Here is a 25,664-nt window from a genome sequence, read left to right as displayed (position 1 = left end):
CTTTCCATTTAATCTGTCTTTTTTCCACCCCTTCCCAGTTCACCCACTGCCCTTGTTTTGCCTGCGACACTGCCTTAGTACATCTTACAGCCTCCTCCTGTCTATGCATTTCCTCCACTACCATTTTCCTCTTTTCTCCTGCAGAAGCCTTACTCCACAAGGGTTTACTTGCACCCACCCCTAGACCCCCCCGCCCGTGCTGCACATGGCCCATTATATCTCTATGCTTCAATGCTGATTGAGCTTGCTTAACTGCCTGCTCTGGGTTCCACTTCCTCCCTGCATTAACTGAGGGTGCAACTTTCCTCACCACTGGGTCCTTGGACTGAGTAAGAGTCAATTCCAATCTAGCCTTAGCACACTTAAATTCCTCTGTCAGACTAGATATTGGCAACTCTACAATACCCTTCCCATACAAGGCTACACTGCTTAAGCAGCGTGGGACTCCGAGCCATTTTCTGACAAAGGAGTTGATCATTTTTTCCAACCTCTCTACCTTTGACAGAGGAACTTCATAAACTGTCAATGGCCACATTAGCCGAGGCAACAAACCAAACTGGAAAAACCACAGCTTGAGCTTACCTGGCAGCCCCGACTTGTCAATTTTTGCAATACCTTGCCTAGTGACCTGTCTCAAGTCTTCAACCTGTGATTTATCACTAAGGCTTGCATCATACCACCTTCCCAGGCTCTTCACTGGTTTCTCCAGAACTGTGGGAATCACCTCCTTATTTATAGCAAACTTCTTATCTGTTACCTTCCCTTTAATAATTGAGACTCCTAGACTTACTTGGTTTCACCTTCATTCTGGCCCATTGCAGATTACTATTTAACTTACCCAGCAACCTGTTGGTGCATGGAACGGTTGTCGTCAAGGTTGTCATGTCGTCCATGAAAGCCCGAATCGGGGGGAGGCGTGGCCCTCCCTGCAACTTCTCCCCGCCCACTACCCATTTTGAGGCCCTAATGAAACATTAAGCTGCGTCCAAAAACGTCTTTAAAAATCTTCTGATATTGATTATGCATATGGCAAAGAAAGACATGAGATCGTTGGTCTTGAATTTTGATCGCACTTAGACCTCAGATTACTTGCAGTACCCCGGCATTACCACAAGGAAATGGTCGTACGTCAAGTTTGAACCTGACGTGGAGATAAGCACTTTTCCACGTCGAAGACGGCTTTTATAAATCTGAGCGTTGGCATGGATTTGAGTGGACTAGTCGAGACCAAGTCAAGACCGAGTCCAAAGAGGTTCGAGTCCAAGACAAGACCGAGTCCAAAAAGGTTCGAGTCCGAGTCAAGACCGAGTCCAGGATAGGAAAAAAAGTCTTATGCATGACAGTATCAAGACAATAATTTTGGGTTATTATTATTATTATCTAAAAGCAAAAACAGTGTGAACACACCCAGGATTTGTAAGTGTAGCCATTCCCCTTCTCCAATATTATTATAGGGCTGTCAAACGATTCAAAATATATATTTTTAAATGAATTAATCTCGATTAACCACAATTTAAAAGTTCCTAAAGACTAAAGCTTCTTAAATGGCATATTAAATACAACATAAATCACAAAATTAATGAGTAACCACAAAGGTAAAAGTAAAACACTTTTAGATTATTTAATTGATAATACTGACACAGTAATTGTGTTTTAAAGTATTAATTTCTTAAGAAATACTACACATTTGATGCTGTTTAACTCATTTGTAAATGGTGCACTGTCACTTTAAGCCCATTGTGGCCACGTTCTCATAATGATCTTTTTTTTTACCAGCTCCATTGAAATATAGCCTATAGCTAGTCCACAAGCTCTAATATTGTTTGTACCACATGTATTGTACAATATTAACAATGATAAGCATGATATTAAGTTGGTATAAACAGTTTTCATTCCTTTGGAAATAGAAGCATGACATGATGCTAGCTAGACATTTTCTGTTTGCAATTAAAAGTGAATGATGAGCCTGAGCCAGTCAACTAGCTATCTGAATGGAATGTGTTTCAATCGGCATAATATGTGCTTCATGTAAACAAATTATTGAAGACTTCAAGACTCACCAGTTCCATTACACAAAGGCAAAGACAACTCTTCATATTTTTGTCCATTTTTCAAATCACAGTGAGTGCAGCCTACATGTCATATATGTTTATAACTGGTCAGTAGTGGAAATCGGATAAATCCGCAATCTCTTCTAACCTCGTCTTTGTAGCCTTCCTTTTATAAGTTTCTTATATTAAAAAGGAGATATCAATTATCATCAACAACGACAAGCCAGCTGGAGCCTGCCAATCGTTTTCTCTCCTTCTCGTGTGCGCTCAGACGCGCTCTCAATTAAATAGAGTAGCATACGTTCAAGTTGGATCTTAATGGAGAGGACCCGAAAACTATCATCTTGTAACTGTTGCTGTTGGTGCATTTTGACATTGTAAACGTTAGGCTATCTAACAAGAGTGAAAAGCAGTTTGCAGTAAAGCTACTATTTGGCTAAATGTTGGTTCCTCTTTATCTTCAGCTAACTCCACAGACAGTAAAATAAACTCTCAGGCTTGCGTTTTTAGGTTTTGCGGCTTCCATTACGTGACATCAGCCCCCCACAAAGGTAAACACTATTGAGTTAATATTTTGTAACGCATTATGTATTTCAAAATGAATTAATTTTGATGGCCCTAAAGACACCTGGGGCCTCATTTATAAAAGGGTTGCGTAGAAACCATCCTTCATCTGATCTTAGATCATTTTTGAAATTATCGTACGTGTGATTCAGAGAAAACGAACGTACGCACAAAAAAACGTGCGTACGCCACCCTTCCAGATGTGCCCATTATAAATCACAAATGAACGTCAACTTGTGCGCAGCCGGATGGTTTTAGGTCTCCGCCTTATAAACACCCCCTCATCAATATCATTAGCATACGTTTTAATGAAATCAATGGCCTAAAAGCTGTAGCTTATGTAAAATTATATATTGAAAACATTGTATAGGCCTAGCCTATGCCATCTGATGTTAACTAGCCTATATGCGTCAGTTCGAATAGCTTACCTAATTATGTTTTTTCCAGCAAAGCTTTCTGGAAAAAGATCGTATGCATCCATGTCCATTGTCCTCTGTTCGCTTTCATTCCTTTTGCTTGCAGTAATGTGAATAATCAACATTTCGTATGTTTGTAAGTAAGCTAGGCCTACTTGGGTAAGCCTAGCTTATGAAGGAAAGACCTCTAGGCCTATATAATCCTGTACGTTATGGTACAGTAGGCTACTGTACGTTTCCAGTATGACCCAGGGTAATATGCTGATTTAGCCTACAAAACAGAGGATCAAACATCAAATCTGTGCGTAAGAACGCTTTATAAATGGGGCCTCATTTATAAAGCGTTCTTACGCACAGATTTGATCTTAGACCGTGCGTACGCTCAAATCCATGCCAATGCTCAGATTTATAAAAACCGTCTTTGACGTGGAAAAGTGCTTATCTCCACGTCAGGTTCAAACATGACGTACGACCATTTCCTTGTGGTAATGCCGGGGTACTGCAAGTAATCTGAGGTCCAAGTGCGATGCATTTTCAAAATTCCAAGACCAACGATCTCATGTCTTTCTTTGCCATATGCATGATCAATATCAGAAGATTTTTAAAGACGTTTTTGGACGCAGCTTAATGTTTCATGGTTTGGCATAAAACTGCTAATGAGAACTATAGCCCACTTAAGAAAGTGAAAAGACGTATAGCTTACTTATTTCACAATATCTAAAAAAAATCCCACCAAGACCTACGATAGAATAATTGAAACATTCTTACAGGTGATATAGTATATTTAGTATTCTCACCAATCTAATATTGACCATCAAATGTCCAATTGCCCTCGTTTAGGAGAGGAAGGCATTCAAAAAGGCATTCGAACAGTTTGATAATGTTGGAGGTTATTGTGCAGTATTGGGAATATAGGATAGTATTTAATCATACCGTTTTGAATGTTAAATAAACTTTTTTGAGAGGTGGATAAACTCTAATAAGAGGTGGGTAGGCCTAAACTCTATTCCTGAAATTTCAGAGGTGGATAAACTGTGTTTATTCGCGTTTAGCCTCCACTACATCCTAATTTGCGCTCATAGGCCTATTCCCAGCTTCGTAACAGAAAGGTAATATTTGACTGTAAGCTATACAATGTAGGCTATAGATATTTTATATCATACATAGCCTACACAACCAAGGGACGGAAGTTATCCTCTGAAAGCAGGGCATCTTCATATTTAGTGTTGCGTCGGAGTAGCGTAAAGAGGTGCAGAGCGCGCACCTGTTTGCTTTTTTTGACTGGCAGTGCCCAAGATCAGATGAAAATACGTGAGTTGAATAATGTAGGATAAAATATAAAGGTAAGCCTAAAGCAAACAATAAAGGACAATGTTTAAGGCATTGGACATTATTGAAAGAAAATGATAGAAAAGATATGCAGAATGAATGAAAAATCACCGGCGAACTAGGCTACTTTTTCAGCAAAAACATAGCCTACCCTAAAAGAAACGTTAAGCCTACATGACATATTACGCTTATAATTTAGTCCTCTGTTTTGTAGGCTAAATCAGCATATTACCCTGGGTCATATTGGAAACGTACAGTAGCCTACTGTACCATAACGTACAGGATTATATAGGCTTAGAGGTCTTTCCTTCATAAGCTAGGCCTACCCATTTTGTCTACAAAGTAGGCCTAAACGAAATGTTGATTATTCACATTACTGCAAGCAAAAGGAATGAAAGCGAGCAGAGGACAATGGACATGGATGCATACGATCTCTTTCCAGAAAGCTTTGCTGGAAAAAACATAATTAGTTAAGCTATTCGAACTGACGCATATAGGCTAGTTAACATCAGATGGCATAGGCTAGACCTATACAATGTTTTCAATATATAATTGTACATAAGCTACAGCTTTTAGGCCATTGATTTCATTTAAACATATGCTAATGATATTGATGAGGGGGTGTTTACAAGGCGGAGACCTAAAACCATCCGGCTGCGCACAAGTTGACGTTCATTTGTGATTTATAATGGGCACATCTGGAAGGGTGGCGTACGCACGTTTTTTTGTGCGTACGTTCGTTTTCTCTGAATCACACGTACGATCATTTCAAAAATGATCTAAGATCAAATGAAGGATGGTTTCTACGCAACCCTTTTATAAATGAGGCCCCTGGTACGCACGGTCTAAGATCAAATCTGTGCGTAAGAACGCTTTATAAATGAGGCCCCATGACTCTTCCTCTATGGAGAAATACTGTTTAAATATGTGCAGAATTCATTTCGCCATTGCTTTTCTGACACATTCAAGGTCTTTCCTGAAAAATACATTGCCTGGATGGCAGTATAATTATGGTACTCAAAACCTGTATACATCATTCAGAATTAATTGTGCTTTGCCAGATGTGCAAGATGCTCATGTTGTAGGCACTAATGCACCTCCACACCATCATAAATGCTGGGTTTTGAACTGAGCACTATAAAAAATTGGATAGTTGGATAGGCCCTCTCCTCTTCAGCCCAGAGGAGTCCATGATTTCCAAAAAGAATGGCAAATGTTGATTGATCCCACCACAGGACCTTTCACTTGACAAGACAGTGGTATTTCTATATCACATCTAAATACATTTTTTTCTTTTGCATGGTCAAGTTTACACTAGCATTTGTGAATTGAGTATCAAACTGTGCTCATGGACAATGGTTATCAGAGGTTTTCCTGAGCCCATACAATGATTTTCATTACAGAAACAGGTCTGGTTTTAATGCAGTGCCATCTGAGGTCCAAAAGACCACGACCATCCAATATTGTTTTTCAGCTCTATCCCTTGTTTGCAAAGATTTCTCTGGATTCTCTGAATATTTTAATGATATTATGTACTGTATATGAACTCCCCAAACACTTTGCAATTTCATGTTAAGAAGCATTATAATTATATTGTTTCATAATTTGTCCACACATGTTTACACAGTGATGAATACCTCTACATCATTACTTCTAAGAGACTCTTTTTCATACCCAATCATGTTGCCAGTTAAATATTCCTCTTTTTGTTTTCTTTATCATTACACAACTTTTCCAGCATTTCCTTGGCCCCGTCCCAACTTTTTTTGAAACATGTTGCTGGTATCAAATTCAAAATTAACATATTTTCCGTGAAATAGTCATACGTCATTTTCAACATTTGATATACTCTATTGTCTGCATCCTTTTTGCTACTAAATATGAGTTTACAAGATTCTGTTTTTATTTGCATCTTACACAACATCCCAACTTTTTCTAATTTGGGGTTGTAGAACAATGTGATACAGGCATCAGGATGTGTGACGGGTGTTGTGGACGTTGCTATCTTTAGCGTTGCAGCATGGAACGGGTTAAATGTCAACGTCATGAGATGCCAAGGAAAAGAGAGCGAGGGTATCAGGTAACTAGGCATGTAATCTCCAGAGCCAAAGTGAGCTGATAACAGGTTAGCAAAAGACAGACTCTAAGCCAGGACTGTTGTGTGCACTGAAAAAAAAAGGTTAGAAACATGGACCATGACTCCACAGATACTTTGTGCATGCTCAATACCTAACACACTCATGATGGGGACAAAGCGTGGTTCATCTCAAAGCATAACAACATAAAAACTCAGCTCCAAATTCTACTGGTCTCTAAGCATAATACTCTTTAATAAAACATGTGAAAACTTTTGCCAACACTTAGTTTTGTGATTATCTCAGTGTTCTTGCAAAGGCTCATGGGAGACACCAAGGCATCCCAGGTGTTCATTTGCCTTACTGGTTCAGCACTTTCTGTTGGATAAATTCACTGCTGTGGCTACATAGCAGTTCAACATAATAACATTGTGTTTGATAGAAAAACAAGCTTATTTAATTTCATGTTTTGTGGTTAAGTAACTGTGACAAACCCTTTTTTTTTTATTTTTTCCCCAGTATACACTTGCCTTACGTGATTCAATTACAAAATTGGATTACTTAATTGGAAAGACTATTTAAACACAATATGGTTGTTTCATTCAAAACTAGACTGTTTTCTGTAATGGTAACGTAATATGGTTTGATAAACTGCACAGCCCTGACTTTTCCTTTTTTTAATAGCGTGTGTGTGTCTTTAAATATCCCCAACTAACTGTGAATAAGTGCCATGATGGACCCTGTTTGAGATCCATCAGCTCACCATTTACATAGGACAAGACGTCATTCATTAAGGTCAGATAATCTACTGTATGAATCACTCAAAAATATTTGATCTCATATTGCATCAATTTCTTTATTTCCCCTTCAAAAGAAATGCACAGATCAGCAAAGCTACAACATACAAATGGCCATACAATAGCATTGTTTCTATTTCATTTCATTTCAACATGATCAATAAACTGTGAATTTTCTGTGAAATATTTTGTAGTCATAGTACCATGAACATTTGCATTCAGAGTACTGTTATTTGGCAAGAAACTCAGAAACAGTTTTTCCTTTTCCCAAATGAAAAAAATAACATGAGCCACGGACTAATTCAAAACATCTGCTTGTTGCTAAATCCAGGAGTACTGCACAAACATACTGTAAATACTGTTGCATAGCTTTGTCGTCATGTACGTAAGGCACTTTATCAAAACTTGATATTAGGCATTTCATCGCATAATCAACCTTTTTTGTTTTTCCCTCTGTCTGAACTTGTCCACATTTTCACAAACATCGTCTCAGCAAGCATGGTAAAGAAATTTGCAAATGTCCCCATAAAACACATTTTACACTTGACACAGAAATCTATTTCACCCTCTCTGTTAAGCGTAAGTCTCGATTTCAACATTCTAAGAAAGATCGAAGAAATGTTCTTGTGCATAATAGGGCGGGTGTTATCTCCAACGTCTTGCTCTGTAAAACCACCCCGAAGCAATCCCACAGTTCTCCGAGAGACAAAAACATTTGTGCAATGGTTTAGGGCCAAGTTGAAGGAAGGCAACCCGTTTGGCAAGAACAAAAAGGAGGAAAAATATAGTCATATATTTCCCAAAACAGAAAGAAAATTCTGAAATGTCAGGATCTTTTTCTTGGTTGACACTTTTGTTGAGTCTCTCTGGTAGAGGTAACATTGTACCAAAGATCACAAAGGGTACATTTGACAAGTGACATGAAACGGTCCTTCCATTATACAAAAAAACAAGATCTTGACTTCTCTCTCTGGTGTTCCTTTTGGGTTGTGGGGTAGTCAGACGTTGTTGGCTGTTTTGAATATGACTGGAGCTTAGCATTTATATTTATACTTAAGCTCAGGGACTGAAACAGCAGGATCAGTGGAGGAGAGAGCGAGAGAGAGAGAGAGAGAGAGAGAGAGAGAGAGAGAGAGAGAGAGAGAGAGAGAGAGAGAGAGAGAGAGAGAGAGAGAGAGAAAGGTCTCATTTAGCCTAGCTGGTCCTCATACTGTTTCCTGAAGCAGTCTCCAGCTGGGAAGAAGTCCCAACATCTCTCCTGGTACATCTTCCACACGTATGACTCCTAAGGGAAATGCAACAGACAGATGAACACTGATAGAGGCACTGCAAGCTCACAATACCACACACACCTTACTGAGTCTTTAAAGAAAATACATATACAAGTAGTCTAACTTTTCAACTATTAGATCTTTACTTTTGTGAAGGTAGTTAACTAAATATTCCTCATAATTGAGTAATTTAGCCATTGAAGATTTACCACCTTAAATGGTTCCTGTGAAATAACAAATAAAAGGATTAGGCCCACAAATTCTCTTCTACTTAAATTAGTTATGTGCTGCTGCCAATGACAGGGTAATAATGGGTCTATCAATTTGTATCGGAAATCCTCCGCCCGAGTTGGAAAGTGTAAATCTCCCAGCTATTTCACCGACTATAGCTATTTCAATTGAAGCCAATTTTAACACTCTGAGGTCCCGGGCCTTTCTGACAGTTTCAGGCAGTCTGCTACACCTTAACATTTTAAAGTATTTCATCTAACTAAAACAATGGTTTAGAACACTACAGTATGATGTTAGAATTCATGAAGAATGTTAAAAGTAATTTATCACCCGGAGAGAAGAAATACTCTTTTCTGATTGGCTGGCGGGGTGACTTTTAATTCTGAATAACGGGACACCTATGAAGTAGATCTGGTAAAAAAAAAAAGTTTAATCGCCATTCCATATCAATGTTTATGAATGGTAACTATAACAACGATAGTAGGATGACGGTTGAGCCTGGAGGCAGGCTTCACAACAATGGAATCAACTGTAAACAAGCTAACTGTCCATGCTATCACTGTTATAGGGCCAATGAAAGTTGTACAACAAGCTGAACTAGTGAGCTTCTTTTTAAACGGTACCGCGTGTTTCCTTTGCTTTACAGTGGCAACCGGGTGATAAGCGGGATAACGGCCTTCGAGGTGTGTCCTGTTATACGGAATTAATGGACTCGGGCGGAGGCAACTCCCCTCCGTTGCGCGTCGTGGGAGTTCTTTGCCCCTTGCCCTCGTCCATTAATTCCGTATAACAGGACACCTCGGCGGCCGTTATCCCCTACATAGCAGACTAACGTTAGAAAGCTATCTGACAGATGATCAATAAATCACACCAAATGTTATACATGGTTACAATGACGGTATAATCTGATAGCAAATGATCTATTTTAAGTTAAAAAAAAAGTCATACAAATTATATTTATAAACAACAACTGCTGTCCACAGAGTCCGTCTTCTTTGTTTACTTTTCACAGCTGCTTGATAGAGTTGTTGCAGAGATTTATGGGTAAAAGGCAACATAGAGGATACATCGAAGCTGCCTTCAAAAATTACCATTATGAGGGGTAGTTTGAAAATGGATTTTGATCCGTTTGGAATTGGCACTTGATGCAACGCTGCCCTGTTTGGCACCATGTAAGACAGCACTGTATTCTGTTTGGAACAGACCCATATACAGTACTGTATCTGCCTCTAGTCTAAAAGCAACTCTGAATGAAAATGTTAGTAGTCTAACTGCACAGTGTCTCTTAAATGGCAGTACTCACCTGTCCTGTGTGCTCAGTTTCATCCTTGTTGATTATGTACATCAGGAAGAACCTGCGGGAAAAAGACGCATTATTTCATCATTACAGTTACAGCCACCCATTAGACTTCACCATGTTCAGGCTCTTTTTTCAACCTTAAAAGAGGAATTAGTGGTGCTTAAAGAGGTCTGACCTTACCCATCTGCAAAAAGGTGACTAGTGTGTGAAATTAAAGACACTGAAACTCAGCAGTTAAGGTTATGGACCTTAAACAGCACTTTTCATATATAGGAGCTTCAAGGATTCTTTAGCTAGCAGGAAAGATCACAGGCCAGTAATTCCACTTAAAAAGTTCAACATTAGAGATCCCATAATGATAATGAGAGAGTAACATTTTTATCTTGTCTCTCATCTCAAACTGCTTAAAAATCTGCTCACATTCACAACTGCTCCTCCACATTGCACATCCTCTAATACAGTGCTTCCACCTTTTCAACCTTTTTGTCACGTTCTTCACACTGAAAAAATCCCACAGCACGGCAATACCCAAATGTTCCAAAAATTAAACATACTGTAGTCTAGAGTCCAAAAAAGGTGCCTTATGCAATACCCTTTCAGTGAAATAAATGCAGGGAAAATGATACATTCTTGTACATTCTGAACATTCTGAACAATGTGTACATTCTTGTGCAAAGACAAAAGAAGAATAGGTTTAGATGCGCATTGTGTATAAACCGCAGGGCAGTGTTGTATGCAAAAAAAAAAATAATGTATTAACCACACCCATGTATTAACCACATTGCCCAATAGTCCAATGAATTGGATCATGCTTTAATCTTAAAAAAGAATGAAGAAAAGAAATGCATTCCCATGTATAGCCCGCCCCGTGTATAAAACTCATAGCTGAAGAAATTTAATTGTGAAACTACGGTGCTGTTGTTCTATTCATTTTTTCTATGGCTGAAAACAAAATAACTGACTTTGAAAAGGTACAACAGCTGTTTTTCAGCTATAAACAAAGCATGCACATCGTCCAAGGACCAAATCATCCACTGTTTCAGGGGAGCAAGCTCTATGCGTCATGGAGAAGTTCATGTTTCTCATGCAAGCTAAACAGCTATCCTACATGGAATTGTTTCAGCTGGATTGTTCTTTTGTCTGTAAATCAACAATATGATAGGCTAGCCTTATTGGTACCTGTGCTAGCTACTGCTGCCCTCAGGCAAATATGAGCATTTCATTATACTGACTGCCACTAACAGCACAGCCAAATGCTCAACGAGAGCAGTATGATTATTCATTTTATTTTTTATTTTATTAACATTATTATTTTTTAACCAATGGATTGGAATTGGATAATTGTCCAGCACACCTGACGATCTCTCACGCCACACTAACACAACACTGACACTTTCAAAGGTCCTTGAACTATATGTAAAGTATACGGTATATCTCAAGCTGATAACTGAAATCACAGGTCATGTATCTTACACAGATGATGTCATTTAGCTTAGCCTCTGTTGCCAAATTTAAAAAATCTACACACAATCATTATTTTTTCTCCCTCTACTCCCAGCATGAATTTCACTGGCGTCAAAACTTTTATGCCAACAAGCATGCTATCACGTACACCTCTACAATGTACATATTGTGTATTCACTATGCATTAAATGTGATTGGAAGGGGAGTGTGTGTGTGTGTGTGTGTGTGTGTGTGTGTGTCACAGCAGGCTGTACAGGGGAGTCATCTGCTGTAAGGGACACAAAGGGACCATGGCAGCTCATGTGTGTTCATTAGACCAAGATGTGTATTCATTATACATTAAGTCCAAACACTGTGTGTGTGTGTGTGTGTGTGTGTGTGTGTGTGTGTGTGTATCGTGTGTATGTGTCACAGCAGGCTGTATGGGGGGAGGGCTGTGGATGGGCAGTCAGGCAGCACTCCACTCACAGATAGTTAGCCAAGTTGTGCTCTTGCAACGTGTGGGTCTCAAAGCCGTGGGGCGTCGTGTCGAAGTAGTCATTGCCGATCCCACAGATGAAGCACTTTGTCTGTGTACATAGAGAGAGCGAGAAAATGACAGGGGGTGGGGGGGGGGGGGGCACAGCTTGAGTGGTTTTGAGCTGCCTGTCATACACAGTATGCCGTCAGGTGCTTATCAAGATAAGAGGCGGATATGGACCCAATCCAACTCTGCACTGGTCTTAATCTGGCCCACATCAGACCCGACGCCTGCTATCTAGGTGACAAACTCAAGCTCTTTGATGAAGATTAAAGCTGATTCTAGACTGTCCCACCTGGTGAGACCGATACTGCATTGCAGAGATGGTACTGCCGGCAGACAGACATCTGAAATTTCCGAAATCCTTTCAAATCCATTTTGTGTGTACAGTACATGTTCACAGATCTATTACCACTACTCTAGATAAGCTAAAAATTTATGTCAGTGTGACTGTATATGACCATAGGGTCTGCAATGTTTTCATTTGTTCCCACAGACACTTGGTATAAGTCAGTGAATATGTCCATAGAGTACTGTAAGTCTACACACTACAGCAGATGCCAGTGGGGACATTTTACTTTACGTATTGGGCACGTCCACAGTTACTGGAGAGGCACGGAGTGCCGTGAGGACTCTTGATTTCATCAGCTTACCTCCATGTCCTCTTTCACCTGTTCTTGTTGGTCTCTCAGTTCCCCAAAAGCATCAATGATCAAACCTGTTCAGACACCCACATACACAGACACAGACAGATAGACAGGCAGTCAGATACACACACACATACACACACACATACACACACTGATATAATAACAGGTCATGTTACATGTTACACAGAGACAAAGAACATCAGCCACACACACAGTCTCTCTTTTTTCTCTTGCTCTTATACACACACACATGCACACAGTAAATGTACAAGTTATAAACACACCACCACACAGAGACAAAGAAGTGTATGTGCCAAACCAAAACACACACACACACACACACACACACACACACACACACACACACACACACACACACACAGACAGAGCAGTGAGCACAACTCTTTCCCTTGTTGATTGACAGTGTGAAGCGGCTGCTCTTTCCCCTGTGGATGCAAGTGGCGCTGTGTGCATCTGTCTCTCTGTCTATGTCTCCCTCACACACAGCTCAGGCACAAGGGGCCAAATGCCAGGCTATTTTAGAGGTGTCTGCAGGATGCTTCCTCAGACAGAGGAAATGTGTGTGTGTGTGTGTGTGTGTGTGTGAATCTTTGAATGTGTGGGTGATGATGCATATGGCATGAGACAGAGAGACAGAGTCTGTGTGTGTGTGTGTGTGTGTGTGTTTGTGTGTGTGTGTGTTTGTGCATACTACAGAGTGAATGAATAAATGAATGAGAGCACTGCACTGCCCTACAAAGGCTAAGAGCAGTATCTGCATTTTAAAACAAAAAAAAATTGGTAACACTTTATAATAACTACACACAATTCATCATTTATTAAGCCTTTGTTACTTATTAGTTAATGGTTTGTTCATCATTAGTAATTTCTAATGTATCATCAGTAAAGCATTTGTTCACACAGTTATAAATAGTTTGTTCATAGTAAATAAGCCTATATCTTAAATATGTCTTAAATACATTATTGTTAATACTTAATAAATGATGCAATAATATGTTTTTGAGTAATATTTCCATTATTTAACAGTTGTTACATACACATGCACTAATGATTAGTTAGGGTGAGGATACATATTTTATAAACCACTTCCTAATACTATAATTAATAATTAACTCAGGAGTTACAAGTGGTTAGTTAATGATATTTTGTGAGCTCATCTAAAGTGAGGACGTTTAATGCCTTACAACACATTTACAAATGGTAATGTAAAGGCAACTTTAAAGAGATTTTCGCGGAAAATTCATATTGAATCTATGATTTCACTGGCCGCATACGCCTCATGGCCGTGACAAACACTCTATGGGCCGGCCCGCACCGCACACATTCCTCGGCCGGCCCACCGGGAAAACTCCCGATCGTCCCGATTACCACACCGCCCCTGGTAGGCCCTATCGTATGCTTGGTGTATTGCGGTGCCAGGTGAGGAGCAATGTGTCTTTACTTTGTGAACACACTTATCAGCTTCTCATCCAGTGCACATGCTGTCTCAATAGCAAGGGGATTGTGTGAATGAGGATACAGGCACCTTATTTTAAGGGCGCATTAAGGAAACATTCTACCAAATTCTAGCACCAAGTCCCTAGCTACACGATGCAAAGACTTAGTGCTTAATGTTCTCCAAGTGCTCCTGGCTCTTAAAGGGAATGGGACATAGCACTCTCACTGGGTAATTGCATGTTATGCCCAAAAACAAACCTGTGATTAATTATGAAACTTAAGTACAACCCCTTTGAACCATGTTCTTGGTGCGGAGTCCATCAGACACACCCAAAATATTCATGTACGTCATGCTCCAGACTATCCATGTAGATTGCTAAAATAGGGCCCTATGTGCTTTGTGTCCTTTGGGTGTGTGTGTGCGTGCTCACTGGTCTGTGTAGAAATAAATGTACTGCAGACTTCATGAGTGTGTATGTGTGTGTGCATATCTAATACAGAGAAGCAGCAAGTATATATTCATGCATTGCCACATTGCTGGTGTGTGTGTGTGTGTGTGTGTGTGTGTGTGTGCATGTGTGTTTATGTGCATGCATGTGTGCGTGTGAGAGTGTGTGTGTGTGTGTGTGTGTGCGTGTGTGTATGTGTGTGTGTGTGTGTTTGTGTGTGTGTATGTGTGTGTTTGTGTGTGTGTGTGTGTGCATGTGTGCGTGCATGTGTGTGTGTGTTTGTGTGTGTGTGTGTGTGTGTGTGTGTGCACAGCAGGAGTAGAGCTGAATTGATTTCACCCCGTCGTGCCCCCTGTCGCCCCCCTTTCCCTCCTTTCTGTCTCTCAGCAAGGCCGCCAGCTTTCGCCTCCAGAGTGACTTTCACACTTACAGGCCTGACCCTTGCACAAACACACAAACACACACACACACACAACCTTACAGATACAGAGAAACACAGATTCATGTTTTTTTGCAATGCATGGTCATGCACACACCCACACCCAGATCCACATCCAGACCCCCACACGCACACACACACACACACACACTAGCAGATCATATGGAGAGCCAGTGGACACTGGGACACACACCACGCCTGTTCTGAGAGGCCTTGTCTTCCATTTGACTTTGGTCATCTCTTCAGGGAGCTGAGATCTTGGTTATGTATATATATATATACAACCATTTTAATACTGACAATGTACAGTATGTCACAAATATGAATAAAACAAAGACATTATGTGCATGTATCAAACATGTACATGAGTGACTTACAGAAGAACTAAACATGGTATCTGCTCATGGTGACTTACAGATGAACTAAACATGGTATCAGCTCATGGTGACTTACAGATGAACTAAACATGGTATCTGCACATGACTGCTACACTTTCATGTAACCTGTTAGCAGAGTGCTCACCCTGGATGATGGCCAGGAGGATAACGATGACGAAGAAGAAGAAGGTGATGTCGAAGAGGATGCGGTAGAGCTCGTAAGGGTCGCCCGCCGGGTCCTCGATCTCGTCACCGATGCCCCCACCGGCACGCACCCCCACATACATGTGGAACAAGTAGCACTGAGGGAGGAGAGAGAGAGAGAGAGAGAGAGAGAGAGAGAGAGAGAGAGAGAGAGTTATCCATTCATCTGAGCAGGGATCTTGGCAATAGACTCTTGCATTTAAAAACACTCACAGTCATCATGTCATCACACTTCATGTCTGGCTCATCCTCATCCTCGCTCTTGTTGTAAAACTTGCGGAAAAAGTTGAAGGCCACCACAGTGTAGAGGTACACCACCACAGCCAACAGCCCCACAGTCAACACCAGCTACAAGGAACAACCACATAACACACCTGACAATCACACTGTCCCCTGGACACTATTCATTTTGCCCGCAGAGACCAACAGTGCCCCCTGGCGGGGGGAGGCTGTACTGCACCCACCTGTTTGCCGTTGTGGGTGACTGAGGAAAGGATCGTCCTGAGCGTCTTGAAGCCCATGGCGATGTCCAGCAGATGAGCAGCAAAGAAGAAGTTGTTGTAGTGTCCTAGAATAGACATGGTGGTGTACCAGACGAGGTACAGGAAAGACTAAAAGACACAAACCCAGAGGAAACAAATACATTACACGAGAGAGAAACGCGGTATGCAGAGTATGGTATATAGAATATTTATGTGAAGTGGCTACCAATGGCTTCTTTAGAAAGAGGGAAATATTGCTTACATTGTCTGTGAAGACCACTCCCAATTTCCAGATATGATATTTGGTGTCAATGGAGCTCAGCCTGTCAAGAAAAAAGTAATTATTTATTATTAATTTTGTCCCACTTTCAGCTAAGTTCAATGATAAATGTTTAATATAAAAAGATTTCCATCTCTCTGACTAGAAGATGGAAGGTAGGGCAAACTTATACATGAAGCCATTATGTGGTCCGCCTAATGAACTCCAGGAAACAAGTTCATGACATTCATCTGAATTTTCTTTATGGCCATCAGGGAGGTCTTAATTTAGGAACAGACTCTCTTAATTGGCTTCTTAATCAGCTTATAGGAAGCAGCCGACCACTTAATCATCCTCTGGCCTATTCACCAATCTCCTTGATATTACCATAAAATACCTGAAAAGATGAAAAGTCTCGGTTTCACACAGAGAGGTGACTCATGCACCTCCACATCAGTTACTCTAACACCTCACTACGCACTTCATGCATGCTAGTGTTGATGCTGCAACACGGACATCAACACCAACTTAGAACACCTCATTCCAGAGTATGAACAGGTAAATGGAATAGCTAGCTAGCTAGATAGATAGATAGATAGATAGATAGATAGATGGGTAATGCTTTATTGGCAGACACGTCTGAATTTTTTCTTGCATCTATAGCATAGCAGCTCCATTTGTGAAAGTGACATAAATACATACATTACAACTGACCACACAATACATTTACACATCAATCACAGCAGACAAAAGATAAGTATACCTGCATCATATATGTGATGTTGATTTAGGTTCAATAATAAGCTTTAGGATGGTGCACAATAGAGTGGTTAAAGCGATGGTTCGGAGTAATTTCACCCTAGGGTCCTTTGCACCATGACCCCGAGCCAAACACCCTCCCAGAACCTGTTTTCCTTTGGTCGAACCCTGGTCGAGTAGCGCTGTCAGAAGCTAATGACTTTCTGCAGGCATAAACTTTCTGCAGGCATAATGGAACCAACTTAGTATCTCGTAAATTACCCATGCCCTGAATGGTACGAAACTTCTACAGTAGTACAACTATGTTCTTTACTCATAAAACGAGGCATTGAAAAGTTTGTAAGTACACCAGGAGTTTATTTAAATAACACTTGCCTGATGGATGCTACTATCTGCTACTATCTACTAGCCTAGAAATCTAGACTCTTTTTAACAGGTGTATGTAGTGCATGCTCTCAATAACAATGCAGCAGCACCTCCCAGCACCTCCCTGCAGCGCATGAACAGGTGTGTTCACCACATGCTCTCAGAACAAACTCAACAGCTCACCTCACTTCACCTGCCTTCACCTGCCCAAGCGTGTGTCATGCATGTTTAAAACCCCAAACACCGACCCCAATACTCACTTCACTGCATGCACATATGTTTTTTGTAGATATTTCGTAGATATTTAACTCTCAATGTTCCAATGTGTGTCTGTGTGTATGTAGAGTTGTGTGAATGTGTTTGTGTGTGTGTGTGTGTGTGCATGTGTGAGAGAGTGTGTGTGTGCTGTGGGTGAGAGTATGTGCTTGTCTAACATGTCTAACTCCCAACAGCTCCCTTGTCACATGAGCAGGTGTGTGTAGTGCACATTCTCACCAGGAGACGAGTGACGCCTCCTTCACCACGGCCTCCTCTGTGGGGTTGAAGTCAAGCGCACTCTTATCCAGGCCCAGGAGCTCAGCAATGCGCTCAGCACCATACAGATCCCCGTACTTATTGATCACCTGCGGTGGGTGTATACACACACGCACACATGCACGCACACACGCACGCACGCACGCACGCACGCACGCACGCACGCACGCACGCACGCACGCACGCACGCACGCACGCACGCACACACACACACACACACACACACACACGGAGGAGAAAAACAAACACAGCTCAAGGTTGCTGCATGAGATCCCTGGGAGTGTTTCCACAGATATGTGAAGGTCGATAAGAAACTCTTAGAATGCTGAGGTGAATGCAAGAGAGGGTATCAGACTACTAGTGTGCCTTCCATTATTATCTATTTGTATAAGGCACTCTTATCTCAGAGTAAAGTGGACAGGAATGTGAGGATAATCCTTCATTGACTGGGTTCAGTGCTTGTTCAGTGTTCTGTGCTACAGAAATAACACTTATAGTACAAATTTGATACAATAACTTCCAGTTGAACAATCTATCCAAATTTATCTGAACAAGAGGCATTCCATCCTGTAATTTACATTTACTAATTTAGCAGACACTTTTATCCAAAGCGACTTACAAAATGAGCATTAACATTCAAGATACATAGGAAAAGACACCATAGGGTAACAAATTACTTTACAAACACTACAAGACTACTGTAGGATGAAATTACTAATCAACTTGTAATCAAAGGGGGCAGAGGTAGAGGAAGGAGGCAAAAGAAAGTAGAGGAAAGGAAGTGCATGATAAGTGCATGTTAGGTGTGATGGGTTGTTAGATTTGTTAAGAGGAGTTACTCTCAGAAGAGTTGGATCCTCGAGTTTCTTGAAGATAGAGAGGGATGTCCCTGATCTGATACCACTTGGTAGCTTGCTCCACCATTGGGGAACTACATGAGAATAGTCTAGATTGGTGTGTGTCTTAGGGGCAGCAGTGCCAGACAACACGCCACCGAATAAACAGGCCTGGTGAGGTGTTTTACATTGCAAAGAGAAGGGGCCCCAGGACCAAGCCTTGGAACACCCCTGTAGCAGGGCGTTGAGATGTGGACATTTGTCCTTACTATGAAACAATGAATGATTGTCCAGTCAAGTAGGATAGTTCTCCACTTGAGTGGGATTTAGAAGGCTTTTAAAGCAATGGTGTTATCCAAGCCAGTTTGAATGCAATAGGGAGTCTATGAGAGGCCAGTGAAGCATTAATCACATTAATCACACTTGCTGGTGTAATGGTAGGAGAAGACGTTTAGAAGAGGTTGGTTGGACAGGATTCCAGCGGGTATGTAGTAGGATGGCTACACGTTAGGAGTTTAGAGATCAGTGAGAGGGTTGAATGAAGGAAATGTTGTGCAAAAAAAAGCAGGAGACTAGGATTGCTGCATGTCGTGCTTTGTTGCGGCCTTAGCTGGACGAGACAGAGAGAGACATGTAGTAGGATTGCTTTGTGAAGTTGGAGTGTTGGTTGTGCCCTTAACCGAAGGAGTAGCTGGTAGCTGGAGGAGGAGGTGGAAGGTTGAGTAGAGTTTCTGAGTGTCAGCAGCACTGTGGACCTTCTCATTGTAAAAAGCCTTGTTTGCAGCAGTGCCGCTGTAGGAGAAGGAGGACTGTAGTGACTGCTAGCTTGTGACATCAGAAGGTGTTCTAGTTTTGTGCCATTTCCTCTCAGCAGCTCAGAGGTCAGTGTGCAGCATTCAATGGTTAGAATTTAGCCATGGTTATGTCGAGTGGGTGTGGTGACCAGAGTACACAGGGTAGAGTACAAGAGCTTAGTGTAGAACAGAGAGCCTGTGTGGTATCAGTATCTAGACAGGTAGAAGAGCAGAGACCACTGGAGAGGAGAGATGGATGGGAGGCAGCTTGCTGCAGGAGGAGCCAGTGATTCAGGAATGAAATGATGGTGGAAGAGGTGCAGACGCCAATTGTAATGACACATTTATTACAGTGCATACGGAGTATGTATTCACAGCGCTTCACTTTTCCCACATTTTGTTACGTTTCAGACTCATCTTAAAATGGATTCAATTATTTATTTAGGAAAATCTAGGAAGACTGTTGGTTGTTCCAAACTTTTCCATTTGAGAATGATGGAGGCTACTTGGGCACTTCCGATGCTGCAAAGTTTTTCTTGGACCCTTCCCCAGATCTGTGTCATCACACAACCCTGTCTCGTAGGTCTACGCACAATTCTCTTGACCACGTGGCTTGGTTTTCACTCTGACATACTGTACACCATCAACTGTGAGACCTTATATAAAGAGATGTATGCCTCTCCTAATAATGTCCAGTAAATTCATTTAGGCACAGGTGGACTCCAATCAAGTTGTAGAAGCATCTCAAGGACCACTGATAGAAGTAGGATACACCAGAGCTCAATGGCAAGGGTCATAACAAAAGTTGTGAATACTAATGTAAATGGTATATTTCACTCTTTTATTTTTTATACATTTACAAAACAGTCCAAACACTAGCTTTTTTGTGGGGTGTTGGAGTATTGTGTGTAGATTGATGAGAAAAAATAAATAATTGAATCCATTTTAAGATGAGTCTGATGAGAAAATGTGGAAAAAGTGAAGCGCTGTGAATACTTTCTGTATGCACTGTACATGCTCATGAGAGCCTTATGGAAGTCAACTGTTACCCAGTGGGGTTGGTAGTGTGTGTGATTTTGTAGTGACACTATCAACTTTTGAAGAGTTGAACGGTGTGCATTTTTGAATGCAGAGCTGTGTTTTTTAGTTGCCTCAGAGAGATGAAAGGCTCTGGTATAAACAAAGTCATCTAAAGTACAGTTCACAGAAAAAAAAGGTTCAATCTCAAAAGGTTTTTTTCTTACTTACCTTGCGTTTGACAAACTTATCCCAGTAGTTGTTTGGGAAGGATCTGGATGAAAGGGGAAAACAAACAAACAAACAAAGGAGTAAGAAACAATCTAAATAAACACTTTAGACTGGGTGTCTTTGAGAAAACATTTACATAGTTCCATGATCCAAATGCAGAGGTTACTTTGTAGCAACCAGCCACATTTACTAACAACTACAGTATGCCTTATGTCAGGTGGTAATGCTTGTTACTGAAAGATAGAGTAATCCTGTCATTCTGATGTCTTATGTCAGGTGGTAATGCTTGTTACTGAAAGAGAGTAATCCTGCCATTCTGATGTCTTATGTTAGGTGGTAATGCTTGTTACTGAAAGATAGAGTAATCCAGTCATTCTGATGAAAGGTTGTTGATATTTGAGCTCAACAACCAATCAAATCAAATGCTGATTGGCTGAACAAAATGGCCAACATGTATGTTTCAAGCTGAAATATTCTATTCAGCGCTGAACTCAAGGAATCTGCTCTTTGCTACGGCCCTGTCTGGTTTTGTTTTTATTGTGGTCACTTACGGTGTGTTGATGACCAGCCGGTCCCACTGTCCTTTGATGTCATCGTCCGAGGGCTGCTCAGTGATGTAGAGGCCATCGAACTCCAGCTTCCTGGCGATCTCTTTTTCCCTCTTGAACACCACCAAAGGCACCTTCAACACACACAGCAGGTCAGTGTGTGTGTGTGTGTGTGTATGTGTGAGAGAGAGAGAGGAAGAGAGAGAGAGAAAGAGAGAGAGAAAGAGAGAAAGTGTGAACTCCAGCATCCTGGTGATCTCTGTCTCTCACTTAAAACACAAAAGGCACCTTCAGCGCACACACAAAGCCAGCAGGTCAGTGTGTGTGTGTGTGTGTGTGTGTGTGTGTGTGTGTGTGTGTGTGTGTGTGTGTGTGTGCACCTTCAGTGCACACAGACCAGCAGGTCAACGGAGATTAACACACACACTCATCTGAGTGGTACATGACGCACAGTGAAAAACAGTGATGTTCTGGTTTCAATCTCCTTCTCAATCTGTGTGTACCCATGAGTGTGTGTCTGTGCGTGTGCGTGTGCGTGTGATGGCTTTGTGATGTACTTGTACATGACGGGACAAGTTTCAATCAGCTGCCCTGTCAAGCAATTTCAATGTGTTCAATATGAGGTGCAAGCAGACTGATCGGAATAAACATGTCTCCTCTGCCTGATAAAGACACAATGTCTGTAGATGGTAGAACCTGGCAGAAAACAACATGGTACATTATATAAAACCAAACAGAAATCAAGAGCCTACCTTGAGATAGCAAAACCCGGCCAACAAATTAGCATTTGATCGTAGAACTCAATAAAATGTAAACACAACTGTCAAAAACAGCACAATCTTTAGATATTATCAGAAGCAGAAGCTATGATGAAACAAATGCCTACAATTGGCCTACAGAATATAGTGCTATTCCTTGACTCTTGAACACAGCACAATGTGTTCAACATAATGATAACTTTCTTTTCATATTATCTTTCATAATATATAATTTTGTGTAATTTTATTTTTATGTTTTTATAGATAACATAACATTATTATTTGCCCCAAATCATATAATTGAATATTATTTAGGACAAAATCCTGTTATATAGTCCATCCCTGCAGAGGCCAGCTCCTCACCTTGAGATAGTAGTATCCAACAACGCATAGGAAAGAGATGATGGTGTGCAGTACAGCCAGGAAGCGCAGCGTTGGGGCCATGTAGCCTGTGCTCTCCTGCAGCACAAAGTACTCCATCGCCCCCTCCTCCTCCTCCACTTGGCCCCCGTTCCACGGGTCCTCCTCTTCAGAGTCCTCTCCTGTCACCTGCATGTGTGTGTGTTTTATATGTGTGTGAGAGTGTGTGTGTGTGTGTGTGTGTGTGAAAGAGAGAGAGAGAGAGAGAGAGAGAGAGAGAGAGAGAGAGAGAGAGAGAGAGAGAACGTGTTTGAGAGTGTGTGTGTGTGTGTGATGTGTGTGGGGTGGTGGGAGGAAGACCAGCATCACCTCATCAGTGAGTTGCACAATACTCCACAAAAGACTGGTTAACACTTTACTTGGATAATCCACCTACACCTGCATACTATACAGCTGTTTACAGAACTCCTGAAATTTGCGTTCCTTCAAATTATTAAATTTTTTGTTGACAAAATACCTCACCTTAACCACCACCTTAACCACCAAATTGCGGGTTACATATTGTGAAAAGAGAGTTTGTTTATGATCTGAGCATCTATAGATAGTCTATGAGTGTCATCTTACCTTATAGAACAGCAGAATGAAGTTGATAGCGAAAGCCACAAACAAGGCCAAGAATCGGAGGTTGTAGAAGTTCCTTGCCAGGTAGTTCTGAAAAGAAAAAAAACATGCGTATCTCAAACCATGCATATCTATCTATAACCATGCATCACTTTCCTCAACCCATCCCATCTCATCAATGCAAACCATACAGGCTGAGCATGGTGTAATGGTATAATAGTCACATTTACTAATACACAGTAGCACATTTGAGGTTTTATCAAAGTGCTTCACAGTTGAAGCTAATCAATGCACAGCTAAAACTCATAAAACATATAGGCCTGAACATAAAAACAATAAAATCTAAGAACTTAAAATCAGTCCAATCAGTTGTCTCTTAACTGGCTAATATCCAATGAAGTGGTAAGCCAACAATACAGCAATCATAGCCAAATATGGTGATGGAATGAAATAATTTACTGTGTAGCGAGCTGGTTTAGATACATAATCAACAGATGAGACTGAGATCTAATAATACATACCAGCATCTTCGTCTGGTAGATTTCAAGGCCTGCAAAGAAGCTGGCCATGAAGGCCTCCGGTGGCTCCTCTTTCTGCCGGGGACGGTTCTTGTGGAGCCTCCTCTCCTCCTCTGCAGGTGTATTTGGGGGGGTTTCATCTCTGTTCTTGTCCAGATCCTTCTTCTCCCCATCCTCCAGGCTGGACAAATTAACAGAAATGTGTGAATCATAGTATCATATTGCATTACATTGCACCCATTGTACATGAATGACAATTTATGGGAAACTATTTAGGACCAACAGAATGCTACACAGTGCTGTTCCTCAAAAAAACAAGAACATTGACCCCATGTATGTTTAGTCTGTAGGTTTTGAGCAGAAGCACTCACTCTGTCTTCTCTCCTTCTCTCTGTTCTCTCTCGGCCTCTGCCTCTGCCTTCTTATGGGCTGCTTCCTTCTGTGGAAGAAAACACACACACATCTCACAAACTTCATCTTGACTAGACATGGATACCACTTCCTATTACTATTTTGTAACCAATCAAAAACAGGAGCAGGTACAGTATAATGTCAATGGGGAGAACTAGAACTAAGGTGCTTGAAGGTTAACTGGAAAATAATGAACATACTGTAGTCTTCCATAAATGACAATCAAAATAGATAGATAGAGCTGAAATGAACCTGAGCCTTCTTCTGCCTCACAGCTGCTGCTATGGATGGTGCGTCCACCCCAACCACCTCAGAGACGTCACCCAGCCCTGGCTCCACGTGCTTGCCCCCCTCCTTCTTGGGCTGGATGTTAAGCAGCTCGGCCATGAGGTCGGCCTCAGCCTGGTCGGCGGCAGCGTTCTGCGCCATCTCAGTCACCGAGAGCGCCCCCTCGCATGCTTCCATCTTCTCGGCCTCCAGCACATCGCCGTGGATGCCGAACTGCGTGGGGTCGGGCATATTGCCCAGGATGTCCGTCACCTTCATGTTCTTGGCGCCCTCCACCAGGCCACCACCGAACATGGAGCTCCACAGGATGTGAAAGAAGCCCCAGATAAGGCTGTAGAGAAAGCGGAAGAGGCCCGTGAAGATCACCCAGAAGAAGGAGAAGAACCCACGCACCATCTCCCGCACGCTCATCTTCCGGAAGCGCTTGTACTGCCGGCACATGCTCTTGAAGGTCAGAAGTTTCCAGAAGCCTGAGAGGCTCTTCTTCATGGAGACGCAGGCGACGGCAAATGCAGAGGATGACTCCAGAGCATTGTCTTCGTCATCGTCGTCAGCCTCCTCGGCCACGCTGGCCACATCATCTTCCTCGTCCTCCTCAGGACGCTCCAGGGCGTCGGGCTCGGAGATCTGTGAGGCCAGCTGCATCTCGAAGATTGTGTCCTCGCAGAAGTTAACGAAGAGCTCCATCTTCTCGCTCTCACCGCCCTCGTTGACCACGTCGAAGATGAACTGCCGCTTGGACTCTTTCACCTGCGGCTTCTCCCACTGCGTGCGGCTCGACTCACTGATCTCAAAGTAGACGCGCTCGATGCGCTTGCCGCTGCCCAGGATCTCGATGCGGCCGAGGTACGGCTCGAAGTAGCTCAGCAGGCTCTCGCCCAGGTCCAGAAAGGCAGCCAGACGGCCATCGTGGGGCATGTGCTCCGAGAGATTTGTGAGCAACACGGCCACGTTGAAGCCGATGTCCTTGGCGGGCTCGTGGAAGCGCTCTACGAACTCCTCGTAGTTGAACATGTCGTTCTCGTCGGCCTTGACACATGAGAGGAGGAACTCGATCTCCGACTGCGAGTACTGCTTCTGGTTCTCCATGGACTTCTGGAACTCCTTCTTAGAAATGGCCCCTTTGCTGTCGGGGTCATACTCCTTGAAATTGTCTGAGGTAGTTAGGTCCTTTAACTTAAGGAACATGTCGAAGAACTTAAGGATCATCTCCACGTTACTGGACGATTCCACAAGTGTGTCCACCATCTGTTTCCCAATGGTCCCATTCACCACATTACCTAGACA

General features: G+C 41.9%; 1 protein-coding gene across 1 annotated transcript in view; it reads right to left on the bottom strand.

The window, feature by feature from the left end:
- Positions 1-7,295: 7,295 nt before the first annotated feature.
- LOC143139155 (ryanodine receptor 3) overlaps positions 7,296-25,664 on the bottom strand; it is a 205,393-nt gene continuing 187,024 nt past the window's right edge. Inside the window, exons 89-104 of the mRNA XM_076299756.1 lie at positions 24,342-25,657; positions 24,050-24,117; positions 23,682-23,859; positions 23,164-23,250; positions 22,543-22,728; positions 21,425-21,555; positions 20,874-20,916; positions 17,957-18,084; positions 16,340-16,400; positions 16,060-16,206; positions 15,809-15,943; positions 15,537-15,693; positions 12,672-12,736; positions 11,967-12,067; positions 10,038-10,089; positions 7,296-8,517 (exon numbers count right to left, since the gene is read on the bottom strand). Coding sequence (XP_076155871.1) covers positions 8,422-8,517; positions 10,038-10,089; positions 11,967-12,067; positions 12,672-12,736; positions 15,537-15,693; positions 15,809-15,943; positions 16,060-16,206; positions 16,340-16,400; positions 17,957-18,084; positions 20,874-20,916; positions 21,425-21,555; positions 22,543-22,728; positions 23,164-23,250; positions 23,682-23,859; positions 24,050-24,117; positions 24,342-25,657 — 2,951 coding nt within the window. The 3' untranslated portion in view covers positions 7,296-8,421. The remainder of the gene's footprint in view (positions 8,518-10,037; positions 10,090-11,966; positions 12,068-12,671; positions 12,737-15,536; positions 15,694-15,808; positions 15,944-16,059; positions 16,207-16,339; positions 16,401-17,956; positions 18,085-20,873; positions 20,917-21,424; positions 21,556-22,542; positions 22,729-23,163; positions 23,251-23,681; positions 23,860-24,049; positions 24,118-24,341; positions 25,658-25,664) is intronic.

This window comes from Alosa pseudoharengus, unplaced genomic scaffold (assembly GCF_046254945.1).
Source record: "Alosa pseudoharengus isolate Yale_2024_CS ecotype anadromous, Long Island Sound unplaced genomic scaffold, YU_APseudo_1.1 YU_APseudo_1.1_scf_22, whole genome shotgun sequence".
NCBI lineage: Eukaryota > Metazoa > Chordata > Actinopteri > Clupeiformes > Clupeidae > Alosa > Alosa pseudoharengus.
The sequence above is the reverse complement of the archived record's forward strand: the minus strand, read 5'-3'. Positions and strand labels throughout refer to the sequence as shown.